Consider the following 24818-nt stretch of genomic DNA (forward strand, 5'->3'; position numbering starts at 1 on the left):
TCTAAGACAATGAAGTAAAGATGGTTCATGTCTAAGACAATGAAGTAAAGATGGTTCATGTCTAAGACAATGAAGTAAAGATGGTTCATGTCTAAGACAATGAAGTAAAGATGGTTCATGTCTAAGACAATGAAGTAAAGATGGTTCATGTCTAAGACAATGAAGTAAAGATGGTTCATGTCTTAGACAATGAAGTAAAGATGGTTCATGTCTAAGACAATGAAGTAAAGATGGTTCATGTCTAAGACAATGAAGTAAAGATGGTTCATGTCTAAGACAATGAAGTAAAGATGGTTCATGTCTAAGACAATGAAGTAAAGATGGTTCATGTCTAAGACAATGAAGTAAAGATGGTTCATGTCTAAGACAATGAAGTAAAGATGGTTCATGTCTAAGACAATGAAGTAAAGATGGTTCATGTCTAAGACAATGAAGTAAAGATGGTTCATGTCTAAGACAATGAAGTAAAGATGGTTCATGTCTAAGACAATGAAGTAAAGATGGTTCATGTCTAAGACAATGAAGTAAAGATGGTTCATGTCTAAGACAATGAAGTAAAGATGGTTCATGTCTAAGACAATGAAGTAAAGATGGTTCATGTCTAAGACAATGAAGTAAAGATGGTTCATGTCTAAGACAATGAAGTAAAGATGGTTCATGTCTAAGACAATGAAGTAAAGATGGTTCATGTCTAAGACAATGAAGTAAAGATGGTTCATGTCTAAGACAATGAAGTAAAGATGGTTCATGTCTAAGACAATGAAGTAAAGATGGTTCATGTCTAAGACAATGAAGTAAAGATGGTTCATGTCTAAGACAATGAAGTAAAGATGGTTCATGTCTAAGACAATGAAGTAAAGATGGTTCATGTCTAAGACAATGAAGTAAAGATGGTTCATGTCTAAGACAATGAAGTAAAGATGGTTCATGTCTAAGACAATGAAGTAAAGATGGTTCATGTCTTAGACAATGAAGTAAAGATGGTTCATGTCTAAGACAATGAAGTAAAGATGGTTCATGTCTAAGACAATGAAGTAAAGATGGTTCATGTCTAAGACAATGAAGTAAAGATGGTTCATGTCTAGACAATGAAGTAAAGATGGTTCATGTCTAAGACAATGAAGTAAAGATGGTTCATGTCTAAGACAATGAAGTAAAGATGGTTCATGTCTAAGACAATGAAGTAAAGATGGTTCATGTCTAAGACAATGAAGTAAAGATGGTTCATGTCTAAGACAATGAAGTAAAGATGGTTCATGTCTAAGACAATGAAGTAAAGATGGTTCATGTCTAAGACAATGAAGTAAAGATGGTTCATGTCTAAGACAATGAAGTAAAGATGGTTCATGTCTAAGACAATGAAGTAAAGATGGTTCATGTCTAAGACAATGAAGTAAAGATGGTTCATGTCTAAGACAATGAAGTAAAGATGGTTCATGTCTAAGACAATGAAGTAAAGATGGTTCATGTCTAAGACAATGAAGTAAAGATGGTTCATGTCTAAGACAATGAAGTAAAGATGGTTCATGTCTAAGACAATGAAGTAAAGATGGTTCATGTCTAAGACAATGAAGTAAAGATGGTTCATGTCTAAGACAATGAAGTAAAGATGGTTCATGTCTAAGACAATGAAGTAAAGATGGTTCATGTCTTAGACAATGAAGTAAAGATGGTTCATGTCTAAGACAATGAAGTAAAGATGGTTCATGTCTTAGACAATGAAGTAAAGATGGTTCATGTCTTAGACAATGAAGTAAAGATGGTTCATGTCTTAGACAATGAAGTAAAGATGGTTCATGTCTAAGACAATGAAGTAAAGATGGTTCATGTCTAAGACAATGAAGTAAAGATGGTTCATGTCTAAGACAATGAAGTAAAGATGGTTCATGTCTAAGACAATGAAGTAAAGATGGTTCATGTCTAAGACAATGAAGTAAAGATGGTTCATGTCTAAGACAATGAAGTAAAGATGGTTCATGTCTAAGACAATGAAGTAAAGATGGTTCATGTCTAAGACAATGAAGTAAAGATGGTTCATGTCTAAGACAATGAAGTAAAGATGGTTCATGTCTAAGACAATGAAGTAAAGATGGTTCATGTCTAAGACAATGAAGTAAAGATGGTTCATGTCTAAGACAATGAAGTAAAGATGGTTCATGTCTAAGACAATGAAGTAAAGATGGTTCATGTCTAAGACAATGAAGTAAAGATGGTTCATGTCTAAGACAATGAAGTAAAGATGGTTCATGTCTAAGACAATGAAGTAAAGATGGTTCATGTCTAAGACAATGAAGTAAAGATGGTTCATGTCTAAGACAATGAAGTAAAGATGGTTCATGTCTAAGACAATGAAGTAAAGATGGTTCATGTCTAAGACAATGAAGTAAAGATGGTTCATGTCTAAGACAATGAAGTAAAGATGGTTCATGTCTAAGACAATGAAGTAAAGATGGTTCATGTCTAAGACAATGAAGTAAAGATGGTTCATGTCTAAGACAATGAAGTAAAGATGGTTCATGTCTAAGACAATGAAGTAAAGATGGTTCATGTCTAAGACAATGAAGTAAAGATGGTTCATGTCAAGACAATGAAGTAAAGATGGTTCATGTCTAAGACAATGAAGTAAAGATGGTTCATGTCTAAGACAATGAAGTAAAGATGGTTCATGTCTAAGACAATGAAGTAAAGATGGTTCATGTCTAAGACAATGAAGTAAAGATGGTTCATGTCTAAGACAATGAAGTAAAGATGGTTCATGTCTAAGACAATGAAGTAAAGATGGTTCATGTCTAAGACAATGAAGTAAAGATGGTTCATGTCAATGACAATGAAGTAAAGATGGTTCATGTCTAAGACAATGAAGTAAAGATGGTTCATGTCTAAGACAATGAAGTAAAGATGGTTCATGTCTAAGACAATGAAGTAAAGATGGTTCATGTCTAAGACAATGAAGTAAAGATGGTTCATGTCTAAGACAATGAAGTAAAGATGGTTCATGTCTAAGACAATGAAGTAAAGATGGTTCATGTCTAAGACAATGAAGTAAAGATGGTTCATGTCTAAGACAATGAAGTAAAGATGGTTCATGTCTAAGACAATGAAGTAAAGATGGTTCATGTCTAAGACAATGAAGTAAAGATGGTTCATGTCTAAGACAATGAAGTAAAGATGGTTCATGTCTAAGACAATGAAGTAAAGATGGTTCATGTCTAAGACAATGAAGTAAAGATGGTTCATGTCTAAGACAATGAAGTAAAGATGGTTCATGTCTAAGACAATGAAGTAAAGATGGTTCATGTCTAAGACAATGAAGTAAAGATGGTTCATGTCTAAGACAATGAAGTAAAGATGGTTCATGTCTAAGACAATGAAGTAAAGATGGTTCATGTCTAAGACAATGAAGTAAAGATGGTTCATGTCTAAGACAATGAAGTAAAGATGGTTCATGTCTAAGACAATGAAGTAAAGATGGTTCATGTCTTAGACAATGAAGTAAAGATGGTTCATGTCTAAGACAATGAAGTAAAGATGGTTCATGTCTAAGACAATGAAGTAAAGATGGTTCATGTCTTAGACAATGAAGTAAAGATGGTTCATGTCTAAGACAATGAAGTAAAGATGGTTCATGTCTAAGACAATGAAGTAAAGATGGTTCATGTCTAAGACAATGAAGTAAAGATGGTTCATGTCTAAGACAATGAAGTAAAGATGGTTCATGTCTAAGACAATGAAGTAAAGATGGTTCATGTCTAAGACAATGAAGTAAAGATGGTTCATGTCTAAGACAATGAAGTAAAGATGGTTCATGTCTAAGACAATGAAGTAAAGATGGTTCATGTCTAAGACAATGAAGTAAAGATGGTTCATGTCTAAGACAATGAAGTAAAGATGGTTCATGTCTAAGACAATGAAGTAAAGATGGTTCATGTCTTAGACAATGAAGTAAAGATGGTTCATGTCTAAGACAATGAAGTAAAGATGGTTCATGTCTAAGACAATGAAGTAAAGATGGTTCATGTCTAAGACAATGAAGTAAAGATGGTTCATGTCTAAGACAATGAAGTAAAGATGGTTCATGTCTAAGACAATGAAGTAAAGATGGTTCATGTCTAAGACAATGAAGTAAAGATGGTTCATGTCTAAGACAATGAAGTAAAGATGGTTCATGTCTAAGACAATGAAGTAAAGATGGTTCATGTCTAAGACAATGAAGTAAAGATGGTTCATGTCTAAGACAATGAAGTAAAGATGGTTCATGTCTAAGACAATGAAGTAAAGATGGTTCATGTCTAAGACAATGAAGTAAAGATGGTTCATGTCTAAGACAATGAAGTAAAGATGGTTCATGTCTAAGACAATGAAGTAAAGATGGTTCATGTCTAAGACAATGAAGTAAAGATGGTTCATGTCTAAGACAATGAAGTAAAGATGGTTCATGTCTAAGACAATGAAGTAAAGATGGTTCATGTCTAAGACAATGAAGTAAAGATGGTTCATGTCTAAGACAATGAAGTAAAGATGGTTCATGTCTAAGACAATGAAGTAAAGATGGTTCATGTCTAAGACAATGAAGTAAAGATGGTTCATGTCTAAGACAATGAAGTAAAGATGGTTCATGTCTAAGACAATGAAGTAAAGATGGTTCATGTCTAAGACAATGAAGTAAAGATGGTTCATGTCTAAGACAATGAAGTAAAGATGGTTCATGTCTAAGACAATGAAGTAAAGATGGTTCATGTCTAAGACAATGAAGTAAAGATGGTTCATGTCTAAGACAATGAAGTAAAGATGGTTCATGTCTAAGACAATGAAGTAAAGATGGTTCATGTCTAAGACAATGAAGTAAAGATGGTTCATGTCTAAGACAATGAAGTAAAGATGGTTCATGTCTTAGACAATGAAGTAAAGATGGTTCATGTCTAAGACAATGAAGTAAAGATGGTTCATGTCTAAGACAATGAAGTAAAGATGGTTCATGTCTAAGACAATGAAGTAAAGATGGTTCATGTCTAAGACAATGAAGTAAAGATGGTTCATGTCTAAGACAATGAAGTAAAGATGGTTCATGTCTAAGACAATGAAGTAAAGATGGTTCATGTCTAAGACAATGAAGTAAAGATGGTTCATGTCTAAGACAATGAAGTAAAGATGGTTCATGTCTAAGACAATGAAGTAAAGATGGTTCATGTCTAAGACAATGAAGTAAAGATGGTTCATGTCTAAGACAATGAAGTAAAGATGGTTCATGTCTAAGACAATGAAGTAAAGATGGTTCATGTCTAAGACAATGAAGTAAAGATGGTTCATGTCTAAGACAATGAAGTAAAGATGGTTCATGTCTAAGACAATGAAGTAAAGATGGTTCATGTCTAAGACAATGAAGTAAAGATGGTTCATGTCTAAGACAATGAAGTAAAGATGGTTCATGTCTAAGACAATGAAGTAAAGATGGTTCATGTCTAAGACAATGAAGTAAAGATGGTTCATGTCTAAGACAATGAAGTAAAGATGGTTCATGTCTAAGACAATGAAGTAAAGATGGTTCATGTCTAAGACAATGAAGTAAAGATGGTTCATGTCTAAGACAATGAAGTAAAGATGGTTCATGTCTAAGACAATGAAGTAAAGATGGTTCATGTCTAAGACAATGAAGTAAAGATGGTTCATGTCTAAGACAATGAAGTAAAGATGGTTCATGTCTAAGACAATGAAGTAAAGATGGTTCATGTCTAAGACAATGAAGTAAAGATGGTTCATGTCTAAGACAATGAAGTAAAGATGGTTCATGTCTAAGACAATGAAGTAAAGATGGTTCATGTCTAAGACAATGAAGTAAAGATGGTTCATGTCTAAGACAATGAAGTAAAGATGGTTCATGTCTAAGACAATGAAGTAAAGATGGTTCATGTCTAAGACAATGAAGTAAAGATGGTTCATGTCTAAGACAATGAAGTAAAGATGGTTCATGTCTAAGACAATGAAGTAAAGATGGTTCATGTCTAAGACAATGAAGTAAAGATGGTTCATGTCTAAGACAATGAAGTAAAGATGGTTCATGTCTAAGACAATGAAGTAAAGATGGTTCATGTCTAAGACAATGAAGTAAAGATGGTTCATGTCTAAGACAATGAAGTAAAGATGGTTCATGTCTAAGACAATGAAGTAAAGATGGTTCATGTCTAAGACAATGAAGTAAAGATGGTTCATGTCTAAGACAATGAAGTAAAGATGGTTCATGTCTAAGACAATGAAGTAAAGATGGTTCATGTCTAAGACAATGAAGTAAAGATGGTTCATGTCTAAGACAATGAAGTAAAGATGGTTCATGTCTAAGACAATGAAGTAAAGATGGTTCATGTCTAAGACAATGAAGTAAAGATGGTTCATGTCTAAGACAATGAAGTAAAGATGGTTCATGTCTAAGACAATGAAGTAAAGATGGTTCATGTCTAAGACAATGAAGTAAAGATGGTTCATGTCTAAGACAATGAAGTAAAGATGGTTCATGTCTAAGACAATGAAGTAAAGATGGTTCATGTCTAAGACAATGAAGTAAAGATGGTTCATGTCTAAGACAATGAAGTAAAGATGGTTCATGTCTAAGACAATGAAGTAAAGATGGTTCATGTCTAAGACAATGAAGTAAAGATGGTTCATGTCTAAGACAATGAAGTAAAGATGGTTCATGTCTAAGACAATGAAGTAAAGATGGTTCATGTCTAAGACAATGAAGTAAAGATGGTTCATGTCTAAGACAATGAAGTAAAGATGGTTCATGTCTAAGACAATGAAGTAAAGATGGTTCATGTCTAAGACAATGAAGTAAAGATGGTTCATGTCTAAGACAATGAAGTAAAGATGGTTCATGTCTAAGACAATGAAGTAAAGATGGTTCATGTCTAAGACAATGAAGTAAAGATGGTTCATGTCTTAGACAATGAAGTAAAGATGGTTCATGTCTAAGACAATGAAGTAAAGATGGTTCATGTCTAAGACAATGAAGTAAAGATGGTTCATGTCTAAGACAATGAAGTAAAGATGGTTCATGTCTAAGACAATGAAGTAAAGATGGTTCATGTCTAAGACAATGAAGTAAAGATGGTTCATGTCTAAGACAATGAAGTAAAGATGGTTCATGTCTAAGACAATGAAGTAAAGATGGTTCATGTCTAAGACAATGAAGTAAAGATGGTTCATGTCTAAGACAATGAAGTAAAGATGGTTCATGTCTAAGACAATGAAGTAAAGATGGTTCATGTCTTAGACAATGAAGTAAAGATGGTTCATGTCTAAGACAATGAAGTAAAGATGGTTCATGTCTAAGACAATGAAGTAAAGATGGTTCATGTCTAGACAATGAAGTAAAGATGGTTCATGTCTTAGACAATGAAGTAAAGATGGTTCATGTCTAAGACAATGAAGTAAAGATGGTTCATGTCTAAGACAATGAAGTAAAGATGGTTCATGTCTAAGACAATGAAGTAAAGATGGTTCATGTCTAGACAATGAAGTAAAGATGGTTCATGTCTAAGACAATGAAGTAAAGATGGTTCATGTCTAAGACAATGAAGTAAAGATGGTTCATGTCTAAGACAATGAAGTAAAGATGGTTCATGTCTAAGACAATGAAGTAAAGATGGTTCATGTCTAAGACAATGAAGTAAAGATGGTTCATGTCTAAGACAATGAAGTAAAGATGGTTCATGTCTAGACAATGAAGTAAAGATGGTTCATGTCTAAGACAATGAAGTAAAGATGGTTCATGTCTAAGACAATGAAGTAAAGATGGTTCATGTCTAAGACAATGAAGTAAAGATGGTTCATGTCTTAGACAATGAAGTAAAGATGGTTCATGTCTAAGACAATGAAGTAAAGATGGTTCATGTCTAAGACAATGAAGTAAAGATGGTTCATGTCTAAGACAATGAAGTAAAGATGGTTCATGTCTAAGACAATGAAGTAAAGATGGTTCATGTCTTAGACAATGAAGTAAAGATGGTTCATGTCTAAGACAATGAAGTAAAGATGGTTCATGTCTAAGACAATGAAGTAAAGATGGTTCATGTCTAAGACAATGAAGTAAAGATGGTTCATGTCTAAGACAATGAAGTAAAGATGGTTCATGTCTAAGACAATGAAGTAAAGATGGTTCATGTCTAAGACAATGAAGTAAAGATGGTTCATGTCAAAGACAATGAAGTAAAGATGGTTCATGTCAAAGACAATGAAGTAAAGATGGTTCATGTCAAAGACAATGAAGTAAAGATGGTTCATGTCTAGACAATGAAGTAAAGATGGTTCATGTCTAAGACAATGAAGTAAAGATGGTTCATGTCTAAGACAATGAAGTAAAGATGGTTCATGTCTAAGACAATGAAGTAAAGATGGTTCATGTCTAAGACAATGAAGTAAAGATGGTTCATGTCTAAGACAATGAAGTAAAGATGGTTCATGTCTAAGACAATGAAGTAAAGATGGTTCATGTCTTAGACAATGAAGTAAAGATGGTTCATGTCTTAGACAATGAAGTAAAGATGGTTCATGTCTAAGACAATGAAGTAAAGATGGTTCATGTCTAAGACAATGAAGTAAAGATGGTTCATGTCTAAGACAATGAAGTAAAGATGGTTCATGTCTTAGACAATGAAGTAAAGATGGTTCATGTCTAAGACAATGAAGTAAAGATGGTTCATGTCTAAGACAATGAAGTAAAGATGGTTCATGTCTAGACAATGAAGTAAAGATGGTTCATGTCTAAGACAATGAAGTAAAGATGGTTCATGTCTAAGACAATGAAGTAAAGATGGTTCATGTCTAAGACAATGAAGTAAAGATGGTTCATGTCTAAGACAATGAAGTAAAGATGGTTCATGTCTAAGACAATGAAGTAAAGATGGTTCATGTCTAAGACAATGAAGTAAAGATGGTTCATGTCTAAGACAATGAAGTAAAGATGGTTCATGTCTAAGACAATGAAGTAAAGATGGTTCATGTCTAAGACAATGAAGTAAAGATGGTTCATGTCTAAGACAATGAAGTAAAGATGGTTCATGTCTAAGACAATGAAGTAAAGATGGTTCATGTCTAAGACAATGAAGTAAAGATGGTTCATGTCTAAGACAATGAAGTAAAGATGGTTCATGTCTAAGACAATGAAGTAAAGATGGTTCATGTCTAAGACAATGAAGTAAAGATGGTTCATGTCTAAGACAATGAAGTAAAGATGGTTCATGTCTAAGACAATGAAGTAAAGATGGTTCATGTCTAAGACAATGAAGTAAAGATGGTTCATGTCTAAGACAATGAAGTAAAGATGGTTCATGTCTAAGACAATGAAGTAAAGATGGTTCATGTCTAGACAATGAAGTAAAGATGGTTCATGTCTAAGACAATGAAGTAAAGATGGTTCATGTCTAAGACAATGAAGTAAAGATGGTTCATGTCTAAGACAATGAAGTAAAGATGGTTCATGTCTTAGACAATGAAGTAAAGATGGTTCATGTCTTAGACAATGAAGTAAAGATGGTTCATGTCTAAGACAATGAAGTAAAGATGGTTCATGTCTTAGACAATGAAGTAAAGATGGTTCATGTCTAAGACAATGAAGTAAAGATGGTTCATGTCTAAGACAATGAAGTAAAGATGGTTCATGTCTAAGACAATGAAGTAAAGATGGTTCATGTCTAAGACAATGAAGTAAAGATGGTTCATGTCAAAGACAATGAAGTAAAGATGGTTCATGTCTAAGACAATGAAGTAAAGATGGTTCATGTCTAAGACAATGAAGTAAAGATGGTTCATGTCAAAGACAATGAAGTAAAGATGGTTCATGTCTTAGACAATGAAGTAAAGATGGTTCATGTCTAAGACAATGAAGTAAAGATGGTTCATGTCTTAGACAATGAAGTAAAGATGGTTCATGTCTTAGACAATGAAGTAAAGATGGTTCATGTCTTAGACAATGAAGTAAAGATGGTTCATGTCTAAGACAATGAAGTAAAGATGGTTCATGTCTAAGACAATGAAGTAAAGATGGTTCATGTCTAAGACAATGAAGTAAAGATGGTTCATGTCTAAGACAATGAAGTAAAGATGGTTCATGTCTAAGACAATGAAGTAAAGATGGTTCATGTCTAAGACAATGAAGTAAAGATGGTTCATGTCTAAGACAATGAAGTAAAGATGGTTCATGTCTAAGACAATGAAGTAAAGATGGTTCATGTCTAAGACAATGAAGTAAAGATGGTTCATGTCTAAGACAATGAAGTAAAGATGGTTCATGTCTAAGACAATGAAGTAAAGATGGTTCATGTCTAAGACAATGAAGTAAAGATGGTTCATGTCTGAGACAATGAAGTAAAGATGGTTCATGTCTGAGACAATGAAGTAAAGATGGTTCATGTCTGAGACAATGAAGTAAAGATGGTTCATGTCTAAGACAATGAAGTAAAGATGGTTCATATCTAAGACAATGAAGTAAAGATGGTTCATGTCTAAGACAATGAAGTAAAGATGGTTCATGTCTAAGACAATGAAGTAAAGATGGTTCATGTCTAAGACAATGAAGTAAAGATGGTTCATGTCTTAGACAATGAAGTAAAGATGGTTCATGTCTAAGACAATGAAGTAAAGATGGTTCATGTCTAAGACAATGAAGTAAAGATGGTTCATGTCTAAGACAATGAAGTAAAGATGGTTCATGTCTAAGACAATGAAGTAAAGATGGTTCATGTCTTAGACAATGAAGTAAAGATGGTTCATGTCTAAGACAATGAAGTAAAGATGGTTCATGTCTAAGACAATGAAGTAAAGATGGTTCATGTCTAAGACAATGAAGTAAAGATGGTTCATATCTAAGACAATGAAGTAAAGATGGTTCATGTCTAAGACAATGAAGTAAAGATGGTTCATGTCTAAGACAATGAAGTAAAGATGGTTCATGTCTAAGACAATGAAGTAAAGATGGTTCATGTCTAAGACAATGAAGTAAAGATGGTTCATGTCTTAGACAATGAAGTAAAGATGGTTCATGTCTAAGACAATGAAGTAAAGATGGTTCATGTCTAAGGCAATGAAGTAAAGATGGTTCATGTCTTAGACAATGAAGTAAAGATGGTTCATGTCAAAGACAATGAAGTAAAGATGGTTCATGTCTAAGACAATGAAGTAAAGATGGTTCATGTCTAAGACAATGAAGTAAAGATGGTTCATGTCTGAGACAATGAAGTAAAGATGGTTCATGTCTTAGACAATGAAGTAAAGATGGTTCATGTCTTAGACAATGAAGTAAAGATGGTTCATGTCTTAGACAATGAAGTAAAGATGGTTCATGTCTAAGACAATGAAGTAAAGATGGTTCATGTCTAAGACAATGACGTAAAGATGGTTCATGTCTGAGACAATGAAGTAAAGATGGTTCATGTCTTAGACAATGAAGTAAAGATGGTTCATGTCTAAGACAATGAAGTAAAGATGGTTCATGTCTAAGACAATGAAGTAAAGATGGTTCATGTCTAAGACAATGAAGTAAAGATGGTTCATGTCTAAGACAATGAAGTAAAGATGGTTCATGTCTAAGACAATGAAGTAAAGATGGTTCATGTCTAAGACAATGAAGTAAAGATGGTTCATGTCTAAGACAATGAAGTAAAGATGTTTCATGTCTTAGACAATGAAGTAAAGATGGTTCATGTCTTAGACAATGAAGTAAAGATGGTTCATGTCTAAGACAATGAAGTAAAGATGGTTCATGTCTTAGACAATGAAGTAAAGATGGTTCATGTCTAAGACAATGAAGTAAAGATGGTTCATGTCTAAGACAATGAAGTAAAGATGGTTCATGTCTTAGACAATGAAGTAAAGATGGTTCATGTCTAAGACAATGAAGTAAAGATGGTTCATGTCTAAGACAATGAAGTAAAGATGGTTCATGTCTAAGACAATGAAGTAAAGATGGTTCATGTCTTAGACAATGAAGTAAAGATGGTTCATGTCTAAGACAATGAAGTAAAGATGGTTCATGTCTAAGACAATGAAGTAAAGATGGTTCATGTCTAAGACAATGAAGTAAAGATGTTTCATGTCTTAGACAATGAAGTAAAGATGGTTCATGTCAAAGACAATGAAGTAAAGATGGTTCATGTCTAAGACAATGAAGTAAAGATGGTTCATGTCTTAGACAATGAAGTAAAGATGGTTCATGTCTAAGACAATGAAGTAAAGATGGTTCATGTCTTAGACAATGAAGTAAAGATGGTTCATGTCTTAGTAGATACTGAAGTGAGTAACTCCAAGATGATTCTGTCTTTGATCTCCAGGAAGGGGGGAGGAGGTTCCAGGAGGCCATAGCCAGGAAGAAGATCAGACTGGACAGGTGTGTGTCTGTTCCGTGTCTTAGCTTTCAACTCCACTTGTTCTGTGTGTCAGACCGGAGTCAGGCCGTACACTGTGTTCCCCTCAGCCACTGCACATCAAGGGGACTGAACTGTTCACGAGCACAACCTCCAGACATGTCGCTATGCAGCACAGCCCTCAGAGTAGAGATGGCCTAAACACTGGTCCATGGTCCCACTAGTGGCCAGAAGATACCTCAGTATGAAATAATCAGCTCAGTAGATCTAGAGACAGAGAGTTATCACCCAGTTCTGACATCATTGTCAAAAATCCTTTTGTTTCAGAAAGTACATCATCTCCTGCAAGCAGGGCGTAGTCCCTCTGTCTGTGCCCTGGGACCCCAGGAACCAGGTACCACGCCTACAGGGCCGGGTCAGGAGCAGCTGGTGAAGGACTGGGGTTTGATCACAGATGGTGGCATCCTTAGTCCAGTTCAGGCAACACACGTACTGTTGATCATTGTTTGGGTTCACCTGCCATGCCGCTCTCCTGCCTCTGGTTTCTGTTTCATGGATCACGTACGGGAACATGGGATACCGCTCCGCATGCTGGATGAGGCCAGGCTTCAAGAGTTCATGTGGTCTTGTATTCATAGCAGCTCCTCCGTGTTAACACGTGGAGAGGAATGGGTTTCACTTTACAGAAACAGCATCGAGTTACTTTGTGTCACAATTATAAACTATTTAGTCAGTTAAAGACAACAAGCTCAAATGGTGCCGGTAAAGTAAAATTTCTGCATGAGATTCATTTGTACTTACACATTTTAAATGAATCCATACAGCTCTAGTGTCCTTACTTCTTATTGATAGTTGTTATAAGCTATGTTATAGTGGTTAGCAATATACAACAAGCTTTTTTTATTAGCTCCACACTGTAAACAAAATTACTTTATTACTTATGTTACGTTACTTATTGTTATATAAGTAATAAACAACTGCATTATTATCTTCTAGATTATATATATACAGGACTGTCTCAGAAAATTAGAATATTGTGATGAAGTTCTTTATTTTCTGTAATGCAATTAAAAAAACAAAAATGTCATGCATTCTGGATTCATTACAAATCAACTGAAATATTGCAAGCCTTTTATTCTTTTAATATTGCTGATTATGGCTTACAGCTTAAGAAAACTCTAAAATCCTATCTCATAAAATTTTAATATTTCCTCAGACCAAGTTAAAAAAAAGATTTATAACAGCTGAGTGTTTGTCAAGGCTCAGGAAACCCTTGCAGGTGTTTCGAGTTAATTAGACAATTCAAGTGATTTGTTTAATACCCTACTAGTATACTTTTTCATGATATTCTAATATTTAGAGATAGGATATTTGAGTTTTCTTAAGCTGTAAGCCATAATCAGCAATATTAAAAGAATAAAAGGCTTGCAATATTTCAGTTGATTTGTAATGAATCCAGAATGCATGACATTTTTGTTTTTTTAATTGCATTGCAGAAAATAAAGAACTTCATCACAATATTCTAATTTTCTGAGACAGTCCTGTATAATATCTAGATTAGACTGAGTTGATAATGAGGTCATTCGAGTTAATAACGATGGTCATAGATCACTGGAACATTACTGTATACTATCATGTGATAGTGTTTTAGTTCTTGTTTGATTTGATTGATGTCAATTCCTGTAAGTACAGTCTGACAGATCTTTATCTAAAGAGAGGAACATCAAAAATATGTCATAATTGGAAAAATAATTCCACTAATCCTAATTAGATTTTACTAAAACTAATATAAATGTAATGAAACAATGTTTATGTTAGACTATTGATTATTAAATCAATTTATTTATTGAATATAACTTGGCAGTCAATATGTTGGATAAAAAACATGTTGATCAATGGTGTTATGGTGTCTTGGTGTCTTGGTGTCATGGTGTCTTGGTGTCATGATGTCTTGGTGTCTTGGTGTCTTGGTGTCATGGTGTCTTGGTGTCATGGTGTCTTGGTGTCTTGGTGTCTTGGTGTCATGGTGTCTTGGTGTCTTGGTGTCATGGTGTCATGGTGTCTTGGTGTCTTGGTGTCTTGGTGTCATGATGTCTTGGTGTCTTGGTGTCATGGTGTCATGGTGTCTTGGTGTCATGGCGTCTTGGTGTTATGGTGTCATGGTGTCTTGGTGTCTTGGTGTCATGGTGTCTTGGTGTCATGGTGTCATGGTGTCATGGTGTCTTGGTGTCATGGTGTCATGGTGTCATGGTGTCATGGTGTCATGGTGTCTTGGTGTCTTGGTGTCATGGTGTCTTGGTGTCTTGGTGTCATGGTGTCATGGTGTCTTGGTGTCATGGTGTCATGGTGTCTTGATGTCTTGGTGTCATGGTGTCTTGGTGTCAGGGTGTCATGGTGTCTTGGTGTCTTGGTGTCTTGGTGTCATGGTGTCATGGTGTCATGGTGTCATGGTGTCATGGTGTCTTGGTGTCATGGTGTCTTGGTGTCATGGTGTCATGGTGTCTTGGTGTCATGGTGTCATGGTGTCTTGGTGTCATGGTGTCTTGATGTCATGGTGTCTTGGTGTCATGGTGTCTTGGTGTCTTGGTGTCATGGTGTCTTGGTGTCATGGTGTCTTGATGTCTTGGTGTCTTGGTGTCATGGTGTCTTGGTGTCTTGGTGTCATGGTGTCTTGGTGTCATGGTGTCTTGGTGTCATGGTGTCTTGGTGTCTTGGTGTCTTGGTGTCATGGTGTCTTGGTGTCTTGGTGTCATGGTGTCTTGGTGTCTTGGTGTCATGGTGTCTTGGTGTCATGGTGTCATGGTGTCTTGGTGTCATGGTGTCATGGTGTCTTGGTGTCTTGGTGTCTGGGTGTCTTGGTGTCATGGTGTCTTGGTGTCATGGTGTCTTGGTGTCTTGGTGTCATGGTGTCTTGGTGTCATGGTGTCATGTTGTCATGGTGTCTTGGTGTCTGGGTGTCATGGTGTCTTGGTGTCATGTTGTCATGGTGTCTGGGTGTCTTGGTGTCATGGTGTCATGGTGTCATGGTGTCTTGGTGTCATGGTGTCTTGGTGTCATGGTGTCATGGTGTCATGGTGTCTTGGTGTCATGGTGTCTTGGTGTCTTGGTGTCATGGTGTCTTGGTGTCATGGTGTCATGGTGTCTTGGTGTCATGGTGTCATGGTGTCATGGTGTCTGGGTGTCTTGGTGTCATGGTGTCTTGGTGTCATGGTGTCATGGTGTCATGGTGTCTGGGTGTCATGGTGTCATGGTGTCTGGGTGTCTGGGTGTCATGGTGTCATGGTGTCTGGGTGTCTTGGTGTCATGGTGTCTTGGTGTCATGGTGTCTTGGTGTCTTGGTGTCATGGTGTCTTGGTGTCATGGTGTCTTGGTGTCATGGTGTCATGGTGTCTTGGTGTCATGGTGTCATGGTGTCTTGGTGTCATGGTGTCTTGGTGTCTTGGTGTCTTGGTGTCATGGTGTCTTGGTGTCAGGGTGTCTTGGTGTCATGGTGTCTTGGTGTCTTGGTGTCATGGTGTCATGGTGTCTTGGTGTCATGGTGTCTTGGTGTCATGGTGTCTTGGTGTCTTGGTGTCTTGGTGTCATGGTGTCATGGTGTCTTGGTGTCATGGTGTCATGGTGTCTTGGTGTCATGGTGTCATGGTGTCATGGTGTCTTGGTGTCATGGTGTCATGGTGTCTTGGTGTCATGTTGTCATGGTGTCATGGTGTCTGGGTGTCATGTTGTCATGGTGTCTTGGTGTCATGGTGTCTGGGTGTCTTGGTGTCTTGGTGTCTGGGTGTCTTGGTGTCTTGGTGTCATGTTGTCATGTTGTCACAGTGTCTGTGTCTTACATTGTGCTCATTGGTTTCCGTGGTTACAGGTGTACCTGAGCTACAACAACGTGTCTGCTCTCAGGGTGTTGGCTGCTAGGAAGAACTGGAGGCTGTGCTCTGAGAAAGACCAGGTATCCTCTGGAGGTGTTGTTTACCTGTGAGGTCTTTAATGGGAGGTGTTGTTTACCGGTGAGGTCTTTGTTTATTTGTTGTGGTCATGTGTTCCAGGTCCGTCTCTACACCATGGAGCAGAAGTCCACGCTGAGCTTCAGGGTGGAGTCAGAGGTGGATGTTCCCGCCCACAGAGCCTTTGATCTGCTGGCTGAGCTGAGCAACAGGCCAGGCTGGGACACACACTATCAGTGAGACACACACACACACACACACACACACACACACACACACACACACACACACACACACACACACACACACACACACACACACACACACACACACACACACACACAGAGAGACACACACACAGAGAGAGAGAGAGACACACACACACACACAGTAACACACACTATCATTGAGACACACACAGTAATACTTTAATCTCTGATATTTTGTCTCTGTTTGTGAGTTCAAAGTCTCAAAGGGAACCATCAGACTACACACATATATGTATATGTATGTATATACCAGGTGTTTGTCTTGTTTCTGGAAGGAATGGAACAAATGTTTGTATGTTTTTGAATCCTGAGTATCTATATATATATTTATATGTATATATTTATATATATATATCTATATGTATATCTATATATATATAGATATATTCATAGATATATATAAATATCAATATCTATATATGAAAGCTAAGGTATCTATATATATATATATAGATATATAAAGATATATATATGACACTCATACACACATTACTCACTTTGCCAGTCTAAAGGGATGAGCCCTCTGATGCTAAGCTAACTAGCCTTTGGTTGTAGCTAGCTGTTTATCGTGTGGTCACTCAGAGAGGTTGGTGCATGTGGAGCGATTCCTTTGATGTGCTCCCTCCCTCGCCTCCTCCTCCTCCTCCTCCTCCTCAGGACGTGTGATCTGATCCACCGGGTGGACGATGATGACTTCCTGTATCGAGTGGTGACCCCGTCAGTGAGCGACGGTGCCGTGGGTTCCCCCACTTCAGCCCACCGGGGAGACGGGGTTCTCCAGGACTTCATCCTGTTGGCCTCCAAGAGGAGGCCGTGTGGCAGCGGGTCAGTTGGGCGAAAGGTCAAAGGTCACACCCCGTCGGTATTACCTGACGAGTCTCTTCCCTCCTCAGAGACCCGTACGTCATCGCCCTGCGCTCCGTGTCCCTGCCCACCCACCCCCCCACCGAGGACTTCCACCGGGGGGAGGTCCTGTGTGCCGGCTTCACCATCCTGCAGACCAGCAGCCGCAAGTCCCTGGTACATGTTTATGTTGGTAAACAAGCCCCTGGTACATGTTTATGTTGGTAAACAAGCCCCTGGTACATGTTTATGTTGGTAAACAAGCCCCTGGTACATGTTTATGTTGGTAAACAAGTCCCTGGTACATGTTTATGTTGGTAAACAAGCCCCTGGTACATGTTTATGTTGGTAAACAAGTCCCTGGTACATGTTTATGTTGGTAAACAAGCCCCTGGTACATGTTTATGTTGGTAAATAAGTCCCTGGTACATGTTTATGTTGGTAAACAAGCCCCTGGTACATGTTTATGTTGGTAAACAAGCCCCTGGTACATGTTTATGTTGGTAAACAAGTCCCTGGTACATGTTTATGTTGGTAAACAAGCCCCTGGTACATGTTTATGTTGGTAAACAAGCCCCTAATACATGTTTGTGTTGGTAAACAAGTCCCTGGTACATGTTTATGTTGGTAAACAAGTCCCTGGTACATGTTTATGTTGGTAAACACATCCCTGGTAGATGTTTATGTTGGTAAACACGTCCCTGGTAGATGTTTATGTTGGTAAACAAGTCCCTGGTAGATGTTTATGTTGGTAAACAAGTCCCAGGTACATGTTTATGTTGGTAAACAAGTCCCTGGTACATGTTTATGTTGGTAAACAAGTCCCTGGTACATGTTTATGTTGGTAAACAAGTCCCTGGTACGCTGCTTATGTTGGTAAACAAGTCCCTGGTAGATGCTTATGTTGGTAAACAAGTCCCTGGTACGCTGCTTATGTTGGTAAACAAGTCCCTGGTACGCTGCTTATGTTGGTAAACAAGTCCCTGGTATGCTGTTTATGTTGGTAAACAAGTCCCTGGTATGCTGTTTATGTTGGTAAACAAGTCCCTGGTACGCTGCTTATGTTGGTAAACAAGTCTCTGGTACATGTTTATGTTGGTAAACAAGTCCCTGGTACATGTTTCTGTTGGTAAACAAGTCCCTGGTACGCTGCTTATGTTGGTAAACAAGTCCCTGGTACATGTTTATGTTGGTAAACAAGTCCCTGGTAGATGCTTATGTTGGTAAACAAGTCCCTGGTACGCTGCTTATGTTGGTAAACAAGTCCCTGGTATGCTGTTTATGTTGGTAAACAAGTCCCTGGTATGCTGTTTATGTTGGTAAACAAGTCCCTGGTACATGTTTATGTTGGTAAACAAGTCCCTGGTACATGTTTATGTTGGTAAACAAGTCCCTGGTACATGTTTATGTTGGTAAACAAGTCCCTGGTACGCTGTTTATGTTGGTAAACAAGTCCCTGGTACGCTGCTTATGTTGGTAAACAAGTCCCTGGTCCATGTTTATGTTTACTGGAACTCTGTCGTGTCTTTGATCTGGTTCCAGGTCAGTTACTACAACCAGGCGTCTCCAGAGGTGGTTCCATACATCTCCACAGACATTGCCGGACTCTCCTCCTCCTTCTACCACAACTTCTGCTCCTGCAGCCGGTACCTGACCAGGAACCGGCTGCAGTCCGCCTCGGAGGAGCAGGAGGAGCAGGAGGAGCAGACCTCCTGTGATGTATGAGCTGACGTCACCCAGCTGTGGTCAGAGGGACAGCCCCTCTGACCATGAGAGGACCATGAGGGACTGAGCAGCGCTCTGCCAGGAGGGAAGTGGCACTGAAGGGTTAATCTGTGTCACTAAGTCACTTCCTGTTTGCTAAAGTCAATCTTCATTTGATTCTGAATCTAACCGAGTGAGAGGTTTACAATATAAACAAATAAAAGCTTTTATAGGACTATTACATGTGTTTTGTGTCCTTCCAACCAGAATAATACAATAACATCAAGTCGTAACATTATTCGTCTCTTTGAAAAAATGTCCGCACTTATTGCCACAATGCTAAAGTTATTTAATAAAATAATATTTACCAACAGTTTAATACTGTCGGCACAAATATTCACTAAAAATCATTCAGAAACACTGATTCACTTCCTACTGACGTCAGACCACAAGCAGAGACAACAGGAAGTCCCTTAGACTACAGGAAGTCCCTTAGACTACAGGATGTCCCTTAGACTACAGGAAGTCCCTTAGACTACAGGATGTCCCTAAGACTACAGGAAGTCCCTTAGACAACAGGAAGTCCCTTAGACTACAGGAAGTCCTTTAGACTACAGGATGTCCCTAAGACTACAGGAAGTCCCTTAGACAACAGGAAGTCCCTTAGACTACAGGATGTCCCTTAGACTACAGGATGTCCCTTAGACTACAGGAAGTCCCTTAGACAACAGGAAGTCCCTTAGACTACAGGATGTCCCTTAGACTACAGGAAGTCCCTTAGACAACAGGAAGTCCCTTAGACTACAGGAAGTCCCTTAGACTACAGGATGTCCCTTAGACTACAGGATGTCCCTTAGACAACAGGAAGTCCCTTAGAATACAGGAAGTCCCTTAGACAACAGGAAGTCCCTTAGACTACAGGAAGTCCCTTAGACTACAGGATGTCCCTTAGACTACAGGAAGTCCCTTAGACTACAGGATGTCCCTTAGACTACAGGAAGTCCCTTAGACTACAGGATGTCCCTAAGACTACAGGAAGTCCCTTAGACTACAGGATGTCCCTTAGACTACAGGAAGTCCCTTAGACTACAGGATGTCCCTAAGACTACAGGAAGTCCCTTAGACAACAGGAAGTCCCTTAGACAACAGGAAGTCCATTAGACTACAGGAAGTCCCTTAGACTACAGGATGTCCCTTAGACTACAGGATGTCCCTTAGACTACAGGATGTCCCTTAGACTACAGGAAGTCCCTTAGACTACAGGATGTCCCTTAGACTACAGGAAGTCCTTTAGACTACAGGAAGTCCCTTTAGACTACAGGAAGTCCTTTTAGACTACAGGAAGTCCCTTTGGACTACAGGAAGTCCTTTTAGACTACAGGAAGTCCTTTTAGACTACAGGAAGTCCCTTTAGACTACAGGAAGTCCTTTAGTCAAGTCTCTGGTCTCCATGGTTCTGACATGGTTCAAGTCTCTGATCTCCCTGGTTCTGACATGGTTCAAGTCTCTGGTCTCCATGGTTCTGACATGGTTCAAGTCTCTGATCTCCATGGTTCTGACATGGTTCAAGTCTCTGGTCTCCATGGTTCTGATATGGTTCAAGTCTGGTCTCCATGGTTCTGACATGGTTCAAGTCTGGTCTCCATGGTTCAAGTCTGGTCTCCCTGGTTCTGACATGGTTCAAGTCTCTGGTCTCCCTGGTTCTGACATGGTTCAAGTCTCTGATCTCCATGGTTCTGACATGGTTCAAGTCTGGTCTCCATGGTTCAAGTCTGGTCTCCCTGGTTCTGACATGGTTCAAGTCTGGTCTCCATGGTTCAAGTCTCTGGTCTCCCTGGTTCTGACATGGTTCAAGTCTCTGGTCTCCATGGTTCTGACATGGTTCAGGTCTCTGGTCTCCCTGGTTCTGACATGGTTCAAGTCTCTGATCTCCATGGTTCTGACATGGTTCAAGTCTGGTCTCCATGGTTCTGACATGGTTCAAGTCTCTGGTCTCCCTGGTTCTGACATGGTTCAAGTCTCTGGTCTCCCTGGTTCTGACATGGTTCTGGTCTCCATGGTTCTGACATGGTTCAAGTCTCTGATCTCCATGGTTCTGACATGGTTCAAGTCTGGTCTCCATGGTTCTGACATGGTTCAAGTCTCTGGTCTCCCTGGTTCTGACATGGTTCAGGTCTCTGGTCTCATGGTTCTGACATGATTCAAGTCTGGTCTCCATGGTTCTGACATGGTTCAAGTCTGGTCTCCATGGTTCTGACATGGTTCAAGTCTGATCTCCATGGTTCAAGGCTGGTCTCCCTGGTTCTGACATGGTTCAAGTCTCTGGTCTCCCTGGTTCTGACATGGTTCAAGTCTCTGATCTCCATGGTTCAAGTCTGGTCTCCATGGTTCAAGTCTCTGGTCTCCCTGGTTCTGACATGGTTCAAGTCTCTGGTCTCCATGGTTCTGACATGGTTCAGGTCTCCCTGGTTCTGACATGGTTCAAGTCTCTGATCTCCATGGTTCTGCCATGGTTCAAGTCTGGTCTCCATGGTTCTGACATGGTTCAAGTCTCTGGTCTCCCTGGTTCTGACATGGTTCAAGTCTCTGATCTCCATGGTTCTGACATGGTTCAAGTCTGATCTCCATGGTTCTGACATGGTTCAAGTCTGGTCTCCATGGTTCTGACATGGTTCAAGTCTCTGGTCTCCCTGGTTCTGACATGGTTCAGGTCTCTGGTCTCCATGGTTCTGACATGGTTCAAGTCTCTGGTCTCCCTGGTTCTGACATGGTTCAAGTCTCTGATCTCCATGGTTCTGACATGGTTCAAGTCTGGTCTCCATGGTTCTGACATGGTTCAAGTCTCTGGTCTCCCTGGTTCTGACATGGTTCAGGTCTCTGGGCTCCATGGTTCTGACATGGTTCAAGTCTGGTCTCCATGGTTCTGACATGGTTCAGGTCTCTGGTCTCCATGGTTCTGACATGGTTCAAGTCTGGTCTCCATGGTTCTGACATGGTTCAAGTCTCTGGTCTCCCTGGTTCTGACATGGTTCAGGTCTCTGGTCTCCATGGTTCTGACATGGTTCAAGTCTGGTCTCCATGGTTCTGACATGGTTCAAGTCTCTGGTCTCCCTGGTTCTGACATGGTTCAGGTCTCTGGTCTCCATGGTTCTGACATGGTTCAAGTCTGGTCTCCATGGTTCTGACATGGTTCAAGTCTCTGGTCTCCATGGTTCTTACATGGTTCAAGTCTGGTCTCCATGGTTCTGACATGGTTCAGGTCTCTGGTCTCCATGGTTCTGACATGGTTCAAGTCTATGATCTCCATGGTTCTGACATGGTTCAAGTATCTGGTCTCCATGGTTCTGACATGGTTCAAGTCTCTGGTCTCCATGGTTCTGACATGGTTCAGGTCTCTGGTCTCCATGGTTCTGACATGGTTCAAGTCTCTGATCTCCATGGTTCTGACATGGTTCAAGTCTCTGGTCTCCATGGTTCTGACATGGTTCAAGTCTCTGGTCTCCATGGTTCTGACATGGTTCAAGTCTCTGGTCTCCCTGGTTCTGACATGGTTCAAGTCTCTGGTCTCCATGGTTCTGACATGGTTCAAGTCTGGTCTCCATGGTTCTGACATGGTTCAAGTCTCTGGTCTCCATGGTTCTGACATGGTTCAGGTCTCTGGTCTCCATGGTTCTGACATGGTTCAAGTCTCTGATCTCCATGGTTCTGACATGGTTCAAGTCTCTGGTCTCCCTGGTTCTGACATGGTTCAAGTCTCTGGTCTCCATGGTTCTGACATGGTTCAAGTCTCTGGTCTCCATGGTTCTGACATGGTTCAAGTCTCTGGTCTCCATGGTTCTGACATGGTTCAGGTCTCTGGTCTCCATGGTTCTGACATGGTTCAAGTCTCTGATCTCCATGGTTCTGACATGGTTCAAGTCTCTGGTCTCCCTGGTTCTGACATGGTTCAAGTCTCTGGTCTCCATGGTTCTGACATGGTTCAAGTCTCTGGTCTCCATGGTTCTGACATGGTTCAAGTCTCTGGTCTCCATGGTTCTGACATGGTTCAAGTCTCTGGTCTCCCTGGTTCTGACATGGTTCAAGTCTCTGGTCTCCATGGTTCTGACATGGTTCAAGTCTGGTCTCCATGGTTCTGACATGGTTCAAGTCTCTGGTCTCCCTGGTTCTGACATGGTTCAAGTCTCTGGTCTCCATGGTTCTGACATGGTTCAAGTCTGGTCTCCATGGTTCTGACATGGTTCAAGTCTCTGGTCTCCATGGTTCTGACATGGTTCAGGTCTCTGGTCTCCATGGTTCTGACATGGTTCAAGTCTCTGGTCTCCATGGTTCTGACATGGTTCAGGTCTCTGGTCTCCATGGTTCTGACATGGTTCAAATCTCTGATCTCCATGGTTCTGACATGGTTCAAGTCTCTGGTCTCCATGGTTCTGACATGGTTCAAGTCCGAGGAGGAATACCTGTTCTATACACTACCTCCAGACATGTCCCCTTCTCCCGTACAGATGCTTCATGACTTGTGTGTCGGTTCAACCTGCCGATGTTGAGGAACATGAACCATGTGTCAGGTTTATTTCTGAGTATTTCGTAATATCAGATCCAGCAGGAACATGTAGGACTTCATGGATACTGGTTATAGTCAAGAGATACGACATCATAAATATCTACCTGCCTACATGTTGTCTGGACCAATCAGAGGCGAGCATTCAGATTATGGGCGGTCCAGTGCGGTCAGGATGGAGAGAGTGAGAGAGAAGGAGAGAGGGAGAAAGAGGACAGGATGTGGTGAAGAGGTCTGAGCGGACAGAATAACAGAGACAGGTGTTTGTGCTGGGCAGAGGACCCGCTCAGGGCTCAGCCAATCAGAGCGTAGGAGGGTCCGAACCATGCCGGTGAGGCGGGGCCACGTGGCGCCTCAGACCACTTTCCTGGACACCATCATCCGCAAGTTGGAGGGACAGAGTAAGTAGAGGGTCTTTGTTTGTCGTCTTACACATGTTGATTATAGAGGACATAGCCTAAAGATAACCTCTGTCATGTGACCTTGTTCACTTATTCCCTTCTGAGGATGTGACGTGTACTCCATTACATTCTAGTCCATCTGTGACAGGCTAACTGGGTTGGGGGGGGTCTGGAGGATCCTCCAGCCGCTGCTACAGATCTGAATACTTTCACCACTTAAAGCCACAAGGCACAGACACATGCTACCCTCAAGGTCCTGAAGGTCACGCTGTCCTGGACCTGTGAACTGAAGGATATGTCTCGACTATGACGAACACATCATTGCTCATGTTAATATTCACATCTCTCTCCAAATGTATTTTTAAAAAATCATGATTTCACGGTTGAATAACGGCGGGAAATGCGATCTACTTTTTAAAATCCAACTCAAATTTGAAGTATTTAAGTGGTTACGCTTTATGTTCGCTAAGTTACAGACACTGGGAGTAGAAGTTCAATTCAGTTTATTATAGCAGCCTGATCATAAGGAGTTGACTTAAGAGACTTATAGAGCAGCCTGATCATAAGGAGTTGACTATAGAGACTTATAGAGCAGCCTGATAATAAGGAGTTGACTTAAGAGACTTATAGAGCAGCCTGATCATAAGGAGTTGACTTAAGAGACTTATAGAGCAGCCTGATAATAAGGAGTTGACTTAAGAGACTTATAGAGCAGCCTGATCATAAGGAGTTGACCTAAGAGACTTATAGAG

General features: G+C 39.5%; 1 protein-coding gene across 1 annotated transcript in view; it reads left to right on the forward strand.

The window, feature by feature from the left end:
- Positions 1-19348, forward strand: part of LOC130197877 (acyl-coenzyme A thioesterase 11-like) — a 36110-nt gene extending 16762 nt beyond the window's left edge. The window contains exons 10-16 of the mRNA XM_056420842.1: positions 12318-12373; positions 12678-12744; positions 16213-16296; positions 16394-16527; positions 17218-17385; positions 17454-17580; positions 18946-19348. Coding sequence (XP_056276817.1) covers positions 12318-12373; positions 12678-12744; positions 16213-16296; positions 16394-16527; positions 17218-17385; positions 17454-17580; positions 18946-19128 — 819 coding nt within the window. The 3' untranslated portion in view covers positions 19129-19348. The remainder of the gene's footprint in view (positions 1-12317; positions 12374-12677; positions 12745-16212; positions 16297-16393; positions 16528-17217; positions 17386-17453; positions 17581-18945) is intronic.
- Positions 19349-24818: the final 5470 nt, after the last annotated feature.

This window comes from Pseudoliparis swirei, chromosome 8, assembly GCF_029220125.1.
Source record: "Pseudoliparis swirei isolate HS2019 ecotype Mariana Trench chromosome 8, NWPU_hadal_v1, whole genome shotgun sequence".
NCBI classification, from domain to species: Eukaryota; Metazoa; Chordata; class Actinopteri; order Perciformes; family Liparidae; genus Pseudoliparis; species Pseudoliparis swirei.